The following is a 15591-nucleotide window of genomic DNA, read 5'->3' on the forward strand; positions in this document are numbered from 1 at the left end:
TTTTACCGCGTTTTGCTGCGTTTTTGCTCACTGCGTTTTCATGCTTTTTTTATTGATTGTTGAAAAGAAAAAAAAAAGAAAAAAGGTCTGATGTCATTTCCTTCTTCAATATGTTCTTCATTCTCCACTAGTGTATGTAGGAGAGCAGACAGCTGCACAACTACAAGGCTCAGCATGCTCCATCAAGGACTGTATGCTGGAGGGAGAGGCAGGGGAAGCAGAACTACAAGGCTCAGCATCCTCCATCAAATAGTGTATGCAGGAGAGCAGACAGCAGCTGTCAAACTACAAGGCTCAGCATCCTCCATCCAGGACTGTATGCTGGAGGGAGAGTTAGGGGGAGCAGACCTACAAGGTTCAGCATCCTCCATCCAATACTGTATGCAGGAGAGCAGACAGCAGCTGTCGTACTACAAGGCTCAGCATTCTCCACCCAGGACTGTATGCAGGATTTCTTTGCCCCCCCAAAAAAATAACGTGGGCTTCGCCATATTTTTGTATGCTAGCCGGGTACAGCAGGCAGGTACGGGCTGCCCCCAACCCCCAGCTGCCTATTTGTACCCGGCTGGGAACCAAAAATATAGGGAAGCCCTTTTTTTTAATTATTTCATGAATTTCATGAAATAATTAAAAAAAATGACGTGGGCTTCGCCCAATTTTTGTGTCCAGCCAGGTACAACTAGGCAGCTGGGGATTGGAATCCACAGCTCAGGGTGCCCAAGCTTTCTGGGCACCCCCGCTGCGAATTGCACTCCGCAGCCATCCCAGAAAATGGCGCTTTCATATAAGTGCCTTCTTCTGGCGTTGTATCCAACTCTTCCTGCTGCCCTGATGCCTGGTGGCTCGCTGGGTAATAATGGGGTTAGGGCTAGCTGTATATTATAAACTGACCCTAAGCCCGAAATTCATGGTGTAACGCCAATATTAGACATGGCCACCATGAATTTCTAGTAAAGATAAAAAAAAAAACACAACACACAGAAAAATATTTTTATTACAAATAAAACACAACACAATTAGTGACTCCATCTTTATTGAAATAAAGAACCCCCCTCCGCAGTAATCCTGGGTCAAGGGTCCCGCGCCGTCCAATCCGGATCCAATATCATCTGATCGGTTTGCTGCAAGGCTCAGATCAGATGATGTGTCAGGATCAAGGATGTGAATCACATGACACTGCAGCTGATTGTATAAAAGCCGGTTATACAATCAGCTGATGCATCAGTGCAAATAAAAAAAAAAAATCCACACTTCAGTGCAGCGTTGGACTGGCTACCGGAGGAAACTCCAGTAATGCCAGGTCTGGATTCAGGTACCTGCACTGCACTCCGGAGCTCTCACCTGAGCTCCGGCGTGCAGCCGAGACTGTACAGCGAGCGCCGAGTGATTGATTCCCCGACACTTGCAGTCAGTTCATGACAGCTGCAGGCATCCCGGGCTAATCTCCGGTGCTCTCACCTGAACTCCGGAGATCGCCCCGGCCTGTCTGCAGCTGTCATGAACTGACTGCAAGCGCCGGGGAATCAGTCACTCGGCACTCGCTGTACAGTCTAGGCTGATGCATCGGTGCAAAACCCCCCCAGATAAAACACTACACACGGAGCTGCCGGTAATCATCTGATGAAGTCTCCTGACGGCAACAGCTGATCGCCCGGCCAGCTGTAAAAAGCCGGCGGTGTCCCCGCGAGACTTACGATCAGCAGATGCGTCAGGTGACTGCATCAGGTGATCCACCGCCAGGTCCTGCAGCCATCGTACATGCCTGGGAGCCGGCACACAGCCGGAGTGGGGGTGACGGTATCGGGAGAGAATCTGGGAGCGGACATGGCACCGGGAGTCTGCAGACAGGTGAGCATGACATTTTTCTACTGTTCACTTTTGATTTATCAGCCGCTTCCATCTCCCGCCCGTACATGGCGCCGCACGGGAGCTGACATGGCACAGGGCGGGAAATGGAAGCAGCGGTGGCGGTCCCGGGAGGATTCACGCTTCTGTGTTTACTGACAGAAGGAATCCTCTTCCTGTACATGTCACTATAGTACCCACCCCTTGCGTTTATAGCTGCGTTTTTAGTCATAAAAACGCACTAAAACGCAGCTATATTTGCAATTTGCGTTTCTCATTGCGTTTTTCAACATCCCATTGCATTCAATGGATGAAAAACGCGGTGAAAACGCGGAAATAATTAACATGCTGCGTTTTTTTGGGCACCACATAAACGCAGCTAAAAAAAAAACTGTGTGCAGACAGCAAAAATGAAAACTCATAGACTTTGCTGGGGAAGCAAAGTCATGCAGTTTTCTGAGCAAAAACGCACCCGAAAAACGCGCAAAAACGCCGCGAAAAACGCACTGTGTGAACTTACCCTTACAGTGTGTATTACTGCTCACAACTGCTTTCACAGGACTGCCGACTACAGAGCTGAAATCCCTATGACCATGTTCACATGTGGAGTTTTTTCCACCACTTTTTTGTACATAAAAGACTTCAACAAATTGAATATAATTTCATGAACTCTAATACTTACAGTGCGTCTGTGGCACCCCTGAGGCTTCAGTCGCCACAGGGCACTGCGCCTCAGCTGAGGTGCCGTATTCATCCCAGGTCAGGAAGAGGTCATTGCCGGTAACCATCACAATCCACAACACACAGCCAGGTTGGAGGTGAGCTAGATAATTAGCGGGTGGAGCAAGCAGTCAGAGAGAGAGGGAAGTAGTGAGTCAACAGTTTCTGAGCAGACAGTCTGAGGAGGGAGAACGAAGCAGAGCTGCAGGAGAGGGGTCCTGGGGATGGGAGGCTGGAGGAATTAGTCCCAGGACCAGGAGTGAGTACATAAGGGGGAGAAAGGCGACAGACACACACACAGAGAATGGAAGACAGACAAAGAACAAGTGAGACGTAGAGACAACACGGTCACTGAGGGGAGAACTGCGCCATAATTCCCTCAGGACCGAGCGCACAGAACAGGGTGTGGAGCCCTAGGCTGGTGGGCACTGCACGTCCCACTAGCAGAATCCACTGGGGAGAGGATTGCAAGTCTTCTGGCCCACACAAAGCACCCAGGGCACAGCAGCATATAGAGCCAAGAATCATGACAACAGAGCGGCACCAGTAACGGACTCGCGCTGCCTCCCATACGGGACAGAAACGGGGTACATTCTAAGACTCAGGTCCCCGCGTGGCTTCAGGCCACAGAGATTCACACAACACAGCGCAGGGAGGAAGGACTCACAGGAAGAAACACCGGTTCTGACCTCTGTACTATCTGGGATCGGCAGAGTCCGGCAATCCAAAGGCGGTGACATCTCAGTGAGTAAAGAACTTTAACTGCAACCCCTGTGTTGTCCAATCCTTCCTGCGCCTTATCTGCACAGCAGCAGGGGACTACTGCTCCCAACCTCCCTGAGGGCCTGAACTCTGCCTGTGGAGAGCTGTACCAACTTAGCTGCACTACCATCTTCCCCCAGAAGAAACCAATCCTCTGGAATGCTCTACCCCAAGAAGCTAGGATGAATCACAACTTACTCAGCTTCAGACACTCCCTAAAAACACATCTTTTTAGGGTGGTCTATCACACTCCCTAGCCGAATTTAATTTGCATAACTCCACATCAAACTCCACTGCACCCAAATGCATCTCAAGGTTCTGGCCAACTGGTTAAGGCATCCCTTATCTATCCCCCATTTCGGGATTGTCATTAAAAATAAGCACTTGCACCTTGTTTCCACCCCCCATCTCATTGTAGATTGTAAGCTCTCACGAGCAGGGTTGTCTCTCTTTTTTTTTTTCTTACTCTAATCATTGTATTTTCTATAAATGTCATTTGTTTGTATAAGATCTCCTGAATTGTAAAGCGCTGCGGAATATGTTGGCGCTATAGAAATAAAGATTTATTATTATTATTATTATTATTATTATTAAACCTCTTGCAGCGGTGGCTCCTATTTTAGCCACACACCACAGGTGGCATCACAAATAACTACTATCCCCATCATTATCTGCCATTTTTTGACACCTCTGGGGTCACGGAACTGGGCCTAGCCGCTGTGACATCCCAAACCCCTTTTACACCGGCCCGGTGACGAGTAACCCTTCGGACCCCGTGGTCGCGTCATGTTTAACGTTTTTGGTGGCATTTTTATTCCCGGCCGGCTTCTTAGGAGAGCATGTAAAATATGGAAAAAAATGCATTTTTACCCCTTCACCTCTTTACAAGACCCCTAGGGGACTATAAGGATCAGCAGTCTGATTGCTTGTTCATTTCTGTTGATCACAGCTACAGAGCTGAGATCACCAGAAATACTCACCTCTTGTTACTGGCAGCACTCGGCCAGGTGAGACAGGAAGTGACTCATGATAGCTACAGGAGTCATCATATAACCCTGTGCTACCATGGCAACCATCGGCTCACAGTGATCATGTCACAACGTCGCCGATGGGGCCGGGTAAGTAAAGATTTAAATCGCTCTGTCACATTTTGACATTGTGATTTAAGGGGTTAACAGGCGCGAGTGGATCGCGGATCCACCCGTGCCTGTGAGGCACACAGGTAAGCTATTTAAATCAGCTGACATGTGCAGCAAACACAGCCGGCTGCCCGCAGCAGCTGTCGGTGATTAGAACTATGTGCCTTAGGATGTACCGTTACGGTCCTTTCTGTTTCAGAAACAAATGTATTCAATTTCTAATATGTAATAATCACTACTGTGTTTTTCAGAAAAATGGTGGATGTAGTGAATATGCAACATGCAATCATACTGGACCAGCAGAACGAACCTGTGCATGCAAGTCTAGTTATATTGGAGATGGAGTCATTTGTAGAGGCAACATTTATGAGGTACCATTATAAAACAATTTATCTTACTTGATCGAAAAACACTGTGGGGAAAAAAGGGGTATGCAGACATCTAAGGCACATTTAGAGGCTCTTTAAATAAAAAGCTCTGCCTATAAAGGGAATCTGGCAACAGGTTTTTGCTACCTCATCTGAGAGCGACATAATGTATAAAAAGAGACCCTGATTCCAGTGATGTATCACTTAGTTTACTGGGTGCAGCAGTTGTAACATAATCTGAGCTTTCAAATGTAGCATGTAACAGAGCTCAGAAAGCTAACTCCACCCACACCACAGCTCTAAGTGTACATTTGTTTATTGACAGTGACCTGCTAATTACTGCTGTGGGCGTGGTTGTACTAGGATGCATGCAGGCACTAGTCTAGTAGTGATAATCTCATGCTGATGGAAATAACAGCACACAGCCTAATAAGTGACACATCCCTGAAATTAGTGTCTCAGCCCCTAACTCATGCTGTCCTCAGATTGCATAACAAAAACCTGCTGATTTTTTTTTTTAAATTTGACTTATGACACTGTAGATGTTGAAATCCAGTGAGGACTTCCCTTAAATACACTCAGTAAGGCTATTTTCACACATCAGTTTTTTTCCATCAGTCACATTCCATTTTGTAACTGATGCGACGGATCAATCACGGATTGTGGTACAACTGATGCGACGGATCCCTATAAAAAAAACGGACCTGTCATACCAGCTTTGGAGCCTTGCAATGTGATAGTGAAAATACTGGGCATGCTCAGTAGAAAATGATAGAATCCAGCACTGGATTCCGTCGTGCGATGGATTACAGCGTAATCCTGAACCATAGACAACCATTAGACCTCTTGACGGATTGCGACGGAATCCTGCGCAGTGCGTCATTTTGACGCTCGGAAAAAAACGTTGCATTGTGCATGGCTTCCGCCCGATGGTTAGTCATTCCACGACTGATCAGTCGCGCGACGGATGCAGCTCAAGGCCATAAGTCGCAATCAGCCGTTGATACGGATAAGTCTATGGGAAAAAACAGAATCCTGCAAATTATTTTGCAGAATTCAGTTTTTTCTCAAAACGACGGATTGTGACTGAGGGAAAATGACGGAAATGTGAAAGTAGCCTTAGAGGCGCAAGCTTTGGGTATCATCAAACAATATTCCCTGTAAAAAGTATCACGGTAAATGTTCATTCATTTTCCCTTTTTTATCTGCTTAGGAATTACGAAAAAACACAAAGACATCAAACTTCTTTTATCTATTGCAGGTAATACATTTTAACAAAAAATATTGGTACAAGTTTTAAAAGTATTTATAAATAAAATTAAGTTTTTATTTCATTAATAAATGTGACTTTTCATTCTTTTCCTGATATTCTGATGGTAAAATAAAAAGTTGCTACATTTAAAGGAGTTATTTGATAGCAAAAAAGCAATGTTTTACACATATGATACTACATTTGTAGGTAGGCTGAAGTGTTCCAGAAAACGTTTGGCTTAAATAACATATCATACTTTTATATTACAATGTCTGCCGATACTAACATTAGCCTCTTAATAACTGAGCTTTCATTATAATATCATTCATCACATTTTGTTATGTCTTTTTACAGTCAAATCTCATTGATGGGCTGTCTGGGTCTGGCCCATTTACAGTTTTTGTGCCAAGCAATGATGCTCTGAAAAATGACCCTCGGGTAAGAAAAGTAAAATTATGTTTAGTTTTGTTTTTCCATTTTTTTATTCTCTTACACTCATATGTACACATATTGCTCTTTTATACAGGCTAAGGAATGGACCCTTAAAGGGATGATGGAGCAGGTTCTCTTGTATCACATTGTGACCTGCACACAACTCACAACAGATGACCTCTTATCAATGTCAACATTGACCTCACTACAAGGGGATACAGTGAAGATATTATCCTCACAGGTACTGTTAGCAATCTTTTCAGAATAGATTATTATCTGTACTAACATGGTAATTGTATCGATGCTACTGTTTCTAGACAGGTACTGGTTCTAGAACAAATTGCCAGAGAGAAAGAAAGCACAAAATATTGTACTTTGGCAGCCAAAGGCCTAGCTACAGACAACAGATAAACTTGTTAAGTGGAAATAATAGTAGTCAATCATATCCCATAGTTTAGGATACAATTTGTAGAGGCTATTGAAAATTGTGGACATACAGATTAAATAAATATCACTCATATCAGCTGATTTCGGCGGCATGGGACAACAATTGTAGAAGGACTTAAAAAACGTGGTCTGCCACTGTCTTTCCTAAACACTTCCTTTTTTCAATAATACTGCTCAGTATTTGATCATGGAAAATTTAGGAGGGGAGAAAAAATTTCACAGATTGACTTATTACAATGGTGGCATCCTTTTAAAAGTGCCTTGCCATGATCGATTTTAGATTTTAGTGAACTCAGTAACATGTTTGTAATGGCAGACTGCATGGGAAAAGATAGGATTTTATACACATGTGGTAATGGGACTGAATGAAAAAATGAAATTCAACTATCGAGAAGTATCTAAATACATTTCCCCATATACATAGTGAGAGGATATGGATATCCATATTTTTAGTGCTGCGTAATAATGAGAAATGACACGGGGAGGAAGTATTCAACACATGAAGGAGAGGTGAAAAGAGCCATGAAAAGTCATGACACCAGCTGAAATCTATCAGTAATTACAAAACAATCCTGCCATTTAGGGCAAAAATAATATCAGCTAGTTCAACTGCTTGCCTATAAAAATATGTCTCATTACCACAGTGCCACACAACAAACACCTTATTATGGGTAAAACCAGTGAGCTGTCTCAAGACTTTCGCCACCTTATTGTTGAAAAATGATGGCATTGGTTGCAGAAGAATTTCTAAGCTACTGAAGGTTGCAGTGAGCACTGTTGGGGTCCTAATCCAGAAGTCGAAACATCATTTCACCATTAACCAGCCGCGACCCGGTGCTCCCTTCAAGATTTCAGATAGAAGAGTGAAAAGAATTGTGAAAAGAGTTGTACAAGAGCCAAGAATCACCTATAGAGATGTACAGAAAGACCTGCAATCAGCAGGTACAATTGTTTCAAATAAAACAAGCAATGCACTCAACCTCCATGGCCTGTATGCACACTTGCCACACAAAACTCCATTGCTGAACAAAAACATGTTCAAGCATGTTTAAAGTTTGCTCAACAACATTTAGACAAGCCTGAGAAATACTGGGAAAATATAGTATGGTTAAATGAGGCCACAACTGAACTCTTTGGATGCCATAATACACATTTTGTTTAAAGGCAAAAAGGCAAAGCACCCCAACAACAACATACTAACAAGTTTGGAAGTGGAACATCATGGTGTGAGGCATGGACAAATGTACCAAGATAGTCTTGATAAAATCTGGTGCCATCGACCAAAATGTTAAAGATGAATGAAGATAAAATTAGAATGGAGATTTTATCAGGACAATGATCCCAAACACAGAGCCAAGAAACCATCAATTGGTTTCACAGAAAGAAAATAAATTTGCTTGAATGGCCAATCACCTGACCTGAATCTAATAGAAAATTCATGGAAGAAAGTAAGGCTCAGAGTTTACAGAAGGAGCAAATGGAACCTTCAGGATTTGAAGAGTATTTATGTGGAAGAATGGTCCAAAATCACACCTGAGCAATTCATGCTACTAGTTTCTCCATATAGGAGGAGCCTTGAAGATGTCATCACCAGCAAAGGCTTACTAGCAAGTATTAAATTAATTTCGATAAGAGTATTCAATATTTTTCCCTGTGTCATATCTCATTATTACATATAATTAAATTCATGGACATCTATGGTTTGATCACTTTGTCTGAGGGAATTGGATGGATTGCTACTAACGTCTGGTGAGAAATTCATGTCAATAGTACCTTTAAAAATATATTCACTAAGAAAATTTGTGACATGCTGAATACTCATTTCACCCACTGTGTATAGATATAAACTGTGCACATGAATAAATATACTGTATATAAACATATATATGTATATAATAATAATTAATCATTTTATTCATTTATATAGCACTATATATATATATATATATATACAGTTAGGTCCAGAAATATTTGGACAGTGACACAAGTTTTGTTATTTTAGCTGTTTACAAAAACATGTTCAGAAATACAATTATATATATAATATGGGCTGAAAGTGCACACTCCCAGCTGCAATATGAGAGTTTTCCCATCCAAATCGGAGAAATGGTTTAGGAATCATAGCTCTGTAATGCATAGCCTCCTCTTTTTCAAGGGACCAAAAGTAATTGGACAAGGGACTCTAAGGACTGCAATTAACTCTGAAGGCGTCTCCCTCGTTAACCTGTAATCAATGAAGTAGTTAAAAGGTCTGGGGTTGATTACAGGTGTGTGGTTTTGCATTTGGAAGCTGTTGCTGTGACCAGACAACATGCGGTCTAAGGAACTCTCAATTGAGGTGAAGCAGAACATCCTGAGGCTGAAAAAAAAGAAAAAATCCATCAGAGAGATAGCAGACATGCTTGGAGTAGCAAAATCAACAGTCGGGTACATTCTGAGAAAAAAGGAATTGACTGGTGAGCTTGGGAACTCAAAAAGGCCTGGGCGTCCACGGATGACAACAGTGGTGGATGATCGCCGCATACTTTCTTTGGTGAAGAAGAACCCGTTCAAAACATCAACTGAAGTCCAGAACACTCTCAGTGAAGTAGGTGTATCTGTCTCTAAGTCAACAGTAAAGAGAAGACTCCATGAAAGTAAATACAAAGGGTTCACATCTAGATGCAAACCATTCATCAATTCCAAAAATAGACAGGCCAGAGTTAAATTTGCTGAAAAACACCTCATGAAGCCAGCTCAGTTCTGGAAAAGTATTCTATGGACAGATGAGACAAAGATCAACCTGTACCAGAATGATGAGAAGAAAAAAGTTTGGAGAAGAAAGGGAACGGCACATGATCCAAGGCACACCACATCCTCTGTAAAACATGGTGGAGGCAACGTGATGGCATGGGCATGCATGGCTTTCAATGGCACTGGGTCACTTGTGTTTATTGATGACATAACAGCAGACAAGAGTAGCCGGATGAATTCTGAAGTGTACCGGGATATACTTTCAGCCCAGATTCAGCCAAATGCCGCAAAGTTGATCGGACGGCGCTTCATAGTACAGATGGACAATGACCCCAAGCATACAGCCAAAGCTACTCAGGAGTTCATGAGTGCAAAAAAGTGGAACCTTCTGCAATGGCCAAGTCAATCACCAGATCTTAACCCAATTGAGCATGCATTTCACTTGCTCAAATCCAGACTTAAGACTGAAAGACCCACAAACAAGCAAGACCTGAAGGCTGCGGCTGTAAAGGCCTGGCAAAGCATTAAGAAGGAGGAAACCCAGCGTTTGGTGATGTCCATGGGTTCCAGACTTAAGGCAGTGATTGCCTCCAAAGGATTCGCAACAAAATATTGAAAATAAAAATATTTTGTTTGGGTTTGGTTTATTTGTCCAATTACTTTTGACCTCCTAAAATGTGGAGTGTTTGTAAAGAAATGTGTACAATTCCTACAATTTCGATCAGATATTTTTGTTCAAACCTTCAAATTAAACGTTACAATCTGCACTTGAATTCTGTTTTAGAGGTTTCATTTCAAATCCAATGTGGTGGCATGCAGAGCCCAACTCGCGAAAATTGTGTCACTGTCCAAATATTTCTGGACCTAACTGTAAATATATGTGTGTGTGGGTGTATAATAACTATATATGATATACTGTACATCTACTATAGCTTTGAGCATGAGACTACCTTTATTCTATAGACAATCTTGGCTATCTCATACTGTATATAAATTTGACTTGCAAATATTTAGCATATGATTAATCTTTTTCTGCCTGTATTCTATAAATTACAACTTATTATCACATTCCCTAATATCTCAGTGTGTTAGTGGGTTGATTACCAAGCAAAAGTTACTGGTTTGAATCGAGTAGCAATCATGAAGACGATTTTCCTAGAAAAGAGGAACAACATCATCCAAGTTCATCAATAGCTGTCGTTCGGCCAAAAAAATTGCCAAATTGCATCATGTGAGTGCCATGACAGTTGGAAGAATATGAAATAAAGTCTGTCCATCCATTCAAAAGCCAAGAGGTGGATGTCGAGAAAAATATCAACGTCAACAAGTCAGTTCATCACAGGGTCTGAGTTCTGGCACAACAAACACGGCAGAGGAAGTGGCTCGTATGCTCCGTAATAGTGAGATCACAGACATCCATGCACACACCGTGTGATGCACGCTACACAAGTCTCGAATAGTGGCTATAAAAAAGGTGAAGAAGCCTCAACTTCAATATCATCATGTTAAGCATCGGCTTGAGTTTGCAAAAAATATGAAAAGTGGACAGTAGAAAATTGGAATGAGTGACTTTAAGAGATGAGTTGAAAGTCAATAAACTAGGTTCTGATGGATGCAAATAAGTCTGGAAGAAACAAGGGAAAAAAAGGGTAACAGATTGAGAAATGTAAGGAATGTCAAGTTCAATGGAGGAAGCCTGACGATATGAGGTTGTTTCACAGCCAAAGGTGATGGATACCTGACTAGGATCGGTGATGGTCTCAATGCTGAGGTATATGTGAGTATCCTACAAGACGAGTTACTTCTTATACTCAAGTACTATGGATATGAAAAGGACGACATAATATTCCAGCTGGACATCAACCTGATGCATATGTCGAGATTGGTGAAGAAATGGTTCAATGACCACGAAGTAGGGTTGCTGGATTGGCCTCCACAGTCCCCAGACCTCAACCCAATTGAACACTTGTGGGTAGAGTTGAAGAAAAAGCTGTATGGTGGCTCAGTAGCTAGCACTGAAATCTTGCAGTGCTGGGGTCTTGGGTTGAAATCTCACCAAGGACATCATCTGCAAGGAGCGTTTATGTTCTCCCCGTGTTTGTGTGGGAGTACTCCCCTTTCCTTCCACACTCCAAAGACATACTGATAGGGACTTTAGATTGTGAGCCCCAGTGGACAGTGCTGCCAATGTATGTAAAGCTCTGTGGAATTAATGGCGCCAAATAGAAAAAACAATACTAATCTAGGTCACCACAGTTTTCCTGGAAGTAAGATTCTGGGGTGGTTGCACAGTCTCAATGGAGGCAATCAAGAAGCAAACAAAGGGCAGGTCCGGCATCAACGTCCACAGGAGAATACCAAAGTAAAACCAAAGACTTTTATTGGTTACATTAAAACTAAAAAAAATGTATGAAAAAACACATGGCGGATAAAACAAGTATAAACAAGTGAGTCGACCAGCATGCACCAACATTGTGAACGTGTAGAAGGGACCTAGGATTAGATTTCTGTCAAAACATGCTTGATTTTGATAGAGACAATGCCCAGAAGGATTCAGGCAGTATTGAAAGCCAAAGGTGGATTTACCAAATACTAACAAAATAATTAAAGTTAAAATTTAGATTTTAAGACACAAAACAGTAACAATGCAGTGACATGACAAGAATTTGCATAGCTAATCATATGCTAAAGAGTTGCAAGTCAAATTTATATATGACATAGCCAAGATGATTGTCTATACAATAAAGGTAGTATCAAGCTCAAAGCTGTGGTGGATGGTGAGATATGGAGCCTGAAAGTCAAAAGTTCAAAACATTGTTCCCCTTTTGTTTGGCACACATGTAATATGTTATATAGTTTATTGAGTGGATAGATATCAAACAGAATTATTTTAAACTATATATAGTGGAACATTAGGGAGGAGTCCCTTATTTATTCTATGGTACTTTCCATTTTCTATTTAGAACACCGTTGTTTTAAATGAAGATGCAAAAATCATGGCAGATGAGCCAATGTTAGCCCTCACGAATGGTGTTGTGCACTTCATTGATAAAGTACTTGTTCCTAAGAAAATGCAAGATAAATCTGATAAAACTCTGGTAAGTATTGATTGTGTACGCGCAAAATAATGTGGAAGACTAGCTGAACTTTCAGTAACCATAAGTGTGTTAGAGGCTGCAATACTTGGAGAATGTCTCTGCTGTAAATTGGACATTGAGACTCCTACATATCATTGCCTTTGAGCCTGATTTTTTGTCTAGTTTTGTGTGGTTTGCGCATTTTTTTTATTTGCACCCAATTTATATTATTTGCACCTATTTTTAATCTCTTTTACATGTGCCCGCCTGTTTGTTTTGATTTCCTGCTTTTTTGGCGGAGTCTATAAGTTCTTGATTTTTTTAGACTGATTCATCAATTAAGAATTTTAAAAAGTTGCAAGAAGAAAGCCCATTTTTGCCTTTGCATCAAATTTATGTATTGCGTGTGCCATTTTGGTGAATTGGCACCACAAACGGCAACTAATACCACAAGACAAAAAAGAAAAGTGACTTAAAAAAAAAAAAGTTAATGAATCAGAACCTATGTTTCTATTTACACTCATGGCTGAAAGTGTTGGCACTCTTGAAATTGTTCCAGAAAATGAAGTATTTCTCACAGAAAATTAATGCAGTTACACGTTTTGTTATACACGTTTATTTTCATTGTGTGTATTGGGGCAGCGCAAAAAAACATAGAAAAATGACAAATTGTACATAATTCCACACAAGACTATAAGAATGGACTTGACAAAATTATTGGCACCCTCAACTTAATATTTGGTTGCACACCCTTTGGAATAAATATCTACACTCAATTGCTTCCCTTCCTATAACGAGCTACAAGCTTGATGGGGTATGATTTGGGTAATTGTCCTGCTGGAAGACCCATGACCTAGGATGCAAGCCCAGCTTTTTGACACTGGGCACTACATTACGACCCAAAATCATTTGTTAATCTTTAGATTTTTTGATGCCTTGCATACAGTCAAGACACCCATTTCCAGAGGATTATTTGACTATAGGCGCTGTGTTCTTTTTTTTGTAGGCCTCATTCTATTTTTGGTAAAGAATAGAATGGTGGGCTTTACCAAAATGTCTCCTCGTCATTAGTCTCATTTGTCCACAAGACGCTTTGTCAAACTACAGTCTAGCTTTTTATGTCTTTGTGTCAGCAGTGGGGTCCCCCTGGGTCTCCTGCCTTAGTGTTTAATTTCATTCAAATGTCTACAGATAGTTTGCGCTGACATTGATGCACCCTAAATCTTCAGGACAGCTTGAATTTCTTTGAAATTTGAATGGGGCTTATCCACCATCTGGACTATCCTGTGTTGCAATCTTTCACCCATTTTTCTCTGCCGCTCATGTTTTGAGAGATTAGCTACAGTGGCATGGGATGTAAACTTCTTGATTATGTTGCGCATCATGGACAAAAGAACATCAAGATCTTTGGAGATGGACTTGTAACCTTGAGATTGTTTATTTTTTCCAACAATTTTCATTCTCAAGTCCTCAGACAATTCTCTTCTCCTTTTCCTCTGTTCTCCTTGCTTAGTATGACACATAATGCAATGATTGAGTCAACTTCTCTACTTTCTATCTGGTTTCATGAATGATTTTCATATTGCCCACACATGTTACTTGGCACAGGTGACTTTGAAAGGGCATCACATGCTTCAAACAAAGTTGTCTACTCACTTTTGGAAAGGTACCAACAATTTTGTAGAGCCCATTTTTAATGGTGTGCTTTACCAAAAAGTCTCATCTGTCATTAGTCTCATCTGTCTACAAGATGCTTTCCCAGAAGGATTTTGGCTTGCTCCCATACATTTTGTCAAACTACAGTCTAGCTTTTTATGTATCTGTGTCAACAGTGGGGACCTCCTGGGTCTCCTCCTTTAGCGTTTCATTTCATTCAAATGTCTACAGATAGTTTGTGCTGACATTGATGCACCCTAAATCTTCAGGACAGCTTAATTTTCTTTGGAACTTGATTGGGGCTTATCCACCATTTGTATTATCCTGCGTTGCAATCTTTCATCCATTTTTCTCTGCCACTAACATTTTGGGAGATTAGCTACAGTGGCATGGGATGTAAACTTCTTGATTATGTTGCGCATCATGGACAAAGAACATCTAGATCTTTGGAGATGGACTTGCAACCTTGAGATTGTTTGTTTATTTTTTTTCAACAATTTTCATTCTCAAGTCCTCAGACAGTTCTCTTCTCCTTTTTCTCTGTTCTCCCTGCTTAGTATGACACATAATGCAAAGATTCAGTCAACTTCTCTACTTTCTATCTGGTTTCAGGTATGATTTTCATATTGCCCACACCTGTTACTTGGCACAAAACATGCTTGAATCAAATGCTTAAAACAAAGTTTTCACATGCATGATACAAAGTTGTCTACCCAATTTTGCATAGCTGCCAACAATTTTGTCCATCTCATTTTCAGAGTTTTATGTGAAATGATGTCCAAATACCTTTTTGTTTTAATTATTATGTTGATGCAAAACACAAAAATAAATAAACGTGTATGACAAAACGTGTGAATTTTCTTGGAGAAAAATACTTCATTTTGTGGAACAATTTCAAGAGTGCCAAGCGCCAACACTTTTCGCCATGACTGTGTTCTAATACCATAGGTATATTCCTATATGTGCTATATTGTTGGCATGTAATATTCACTAGGATTTGCCGCATCTGATGGCTGTTGTATTCTGTTACAAAAAAATAGTCTTTCAGCTATATCACTAGTTCACTAGATGAACACAGAAATCTTTGGGCTCCATAGCAAATCTTAGGTTTAGCCTTATCTGCCACTGAGAGTTGGTATTTAATCACTGAGATTAGTACT

The 15591-nt window shown here is 41.2% G+C and overlaps 1 protein-coding gene across 1 annotated transcript in view; it reads left to right on the forward strand.

Moving 5' to 3' along the window:
• STAB2 (stabilin 2) overlaps positions 1 to 15591 on the forward strand; it is a 273355-nt gene that overhangs the window by 199307 nt on the left and 58457 nt on the right. Inside the window, exons 45-49 of the mRNA XM_075344716.1 lie at positions 4718 to 4837; positions 6048 to 6095; positions 6441 to 6524; positions 6613 to 6759; positions 12662 to 12796. Coding sequence (XP_075200831.1) covers positions 4718 to 4837; positions 6048 to 6095; positions 6441 to 6524; positions 6613 to 6759; positions 12662 to 12796 — 534 coding nt within the window. The remainder of the gene's footprint in view (positions 1 to 4717; positions 4838 to 6047; positions 6096 to 6440; positions 6525 to 6612; positions 6760 to 12661; positions 12797 to 15591) is intronic.

The sequence above is a fragment of the Anomaloglossus baeobatrachus genome, chromosome 4 (assembly GCF_048569485.1).
Source record: "Anomaloglossus baeobatrachus isolate aAnoBae1 chromosome 4, aAnoBae1.hap1, whole genome shotgun sequence".
NCBI lineage: Eukaryota > Metazoa > Chordata > Amphibia > Anura > Aromobatidae > Anomaloglossus > Anomaloglossus baeobatrachus.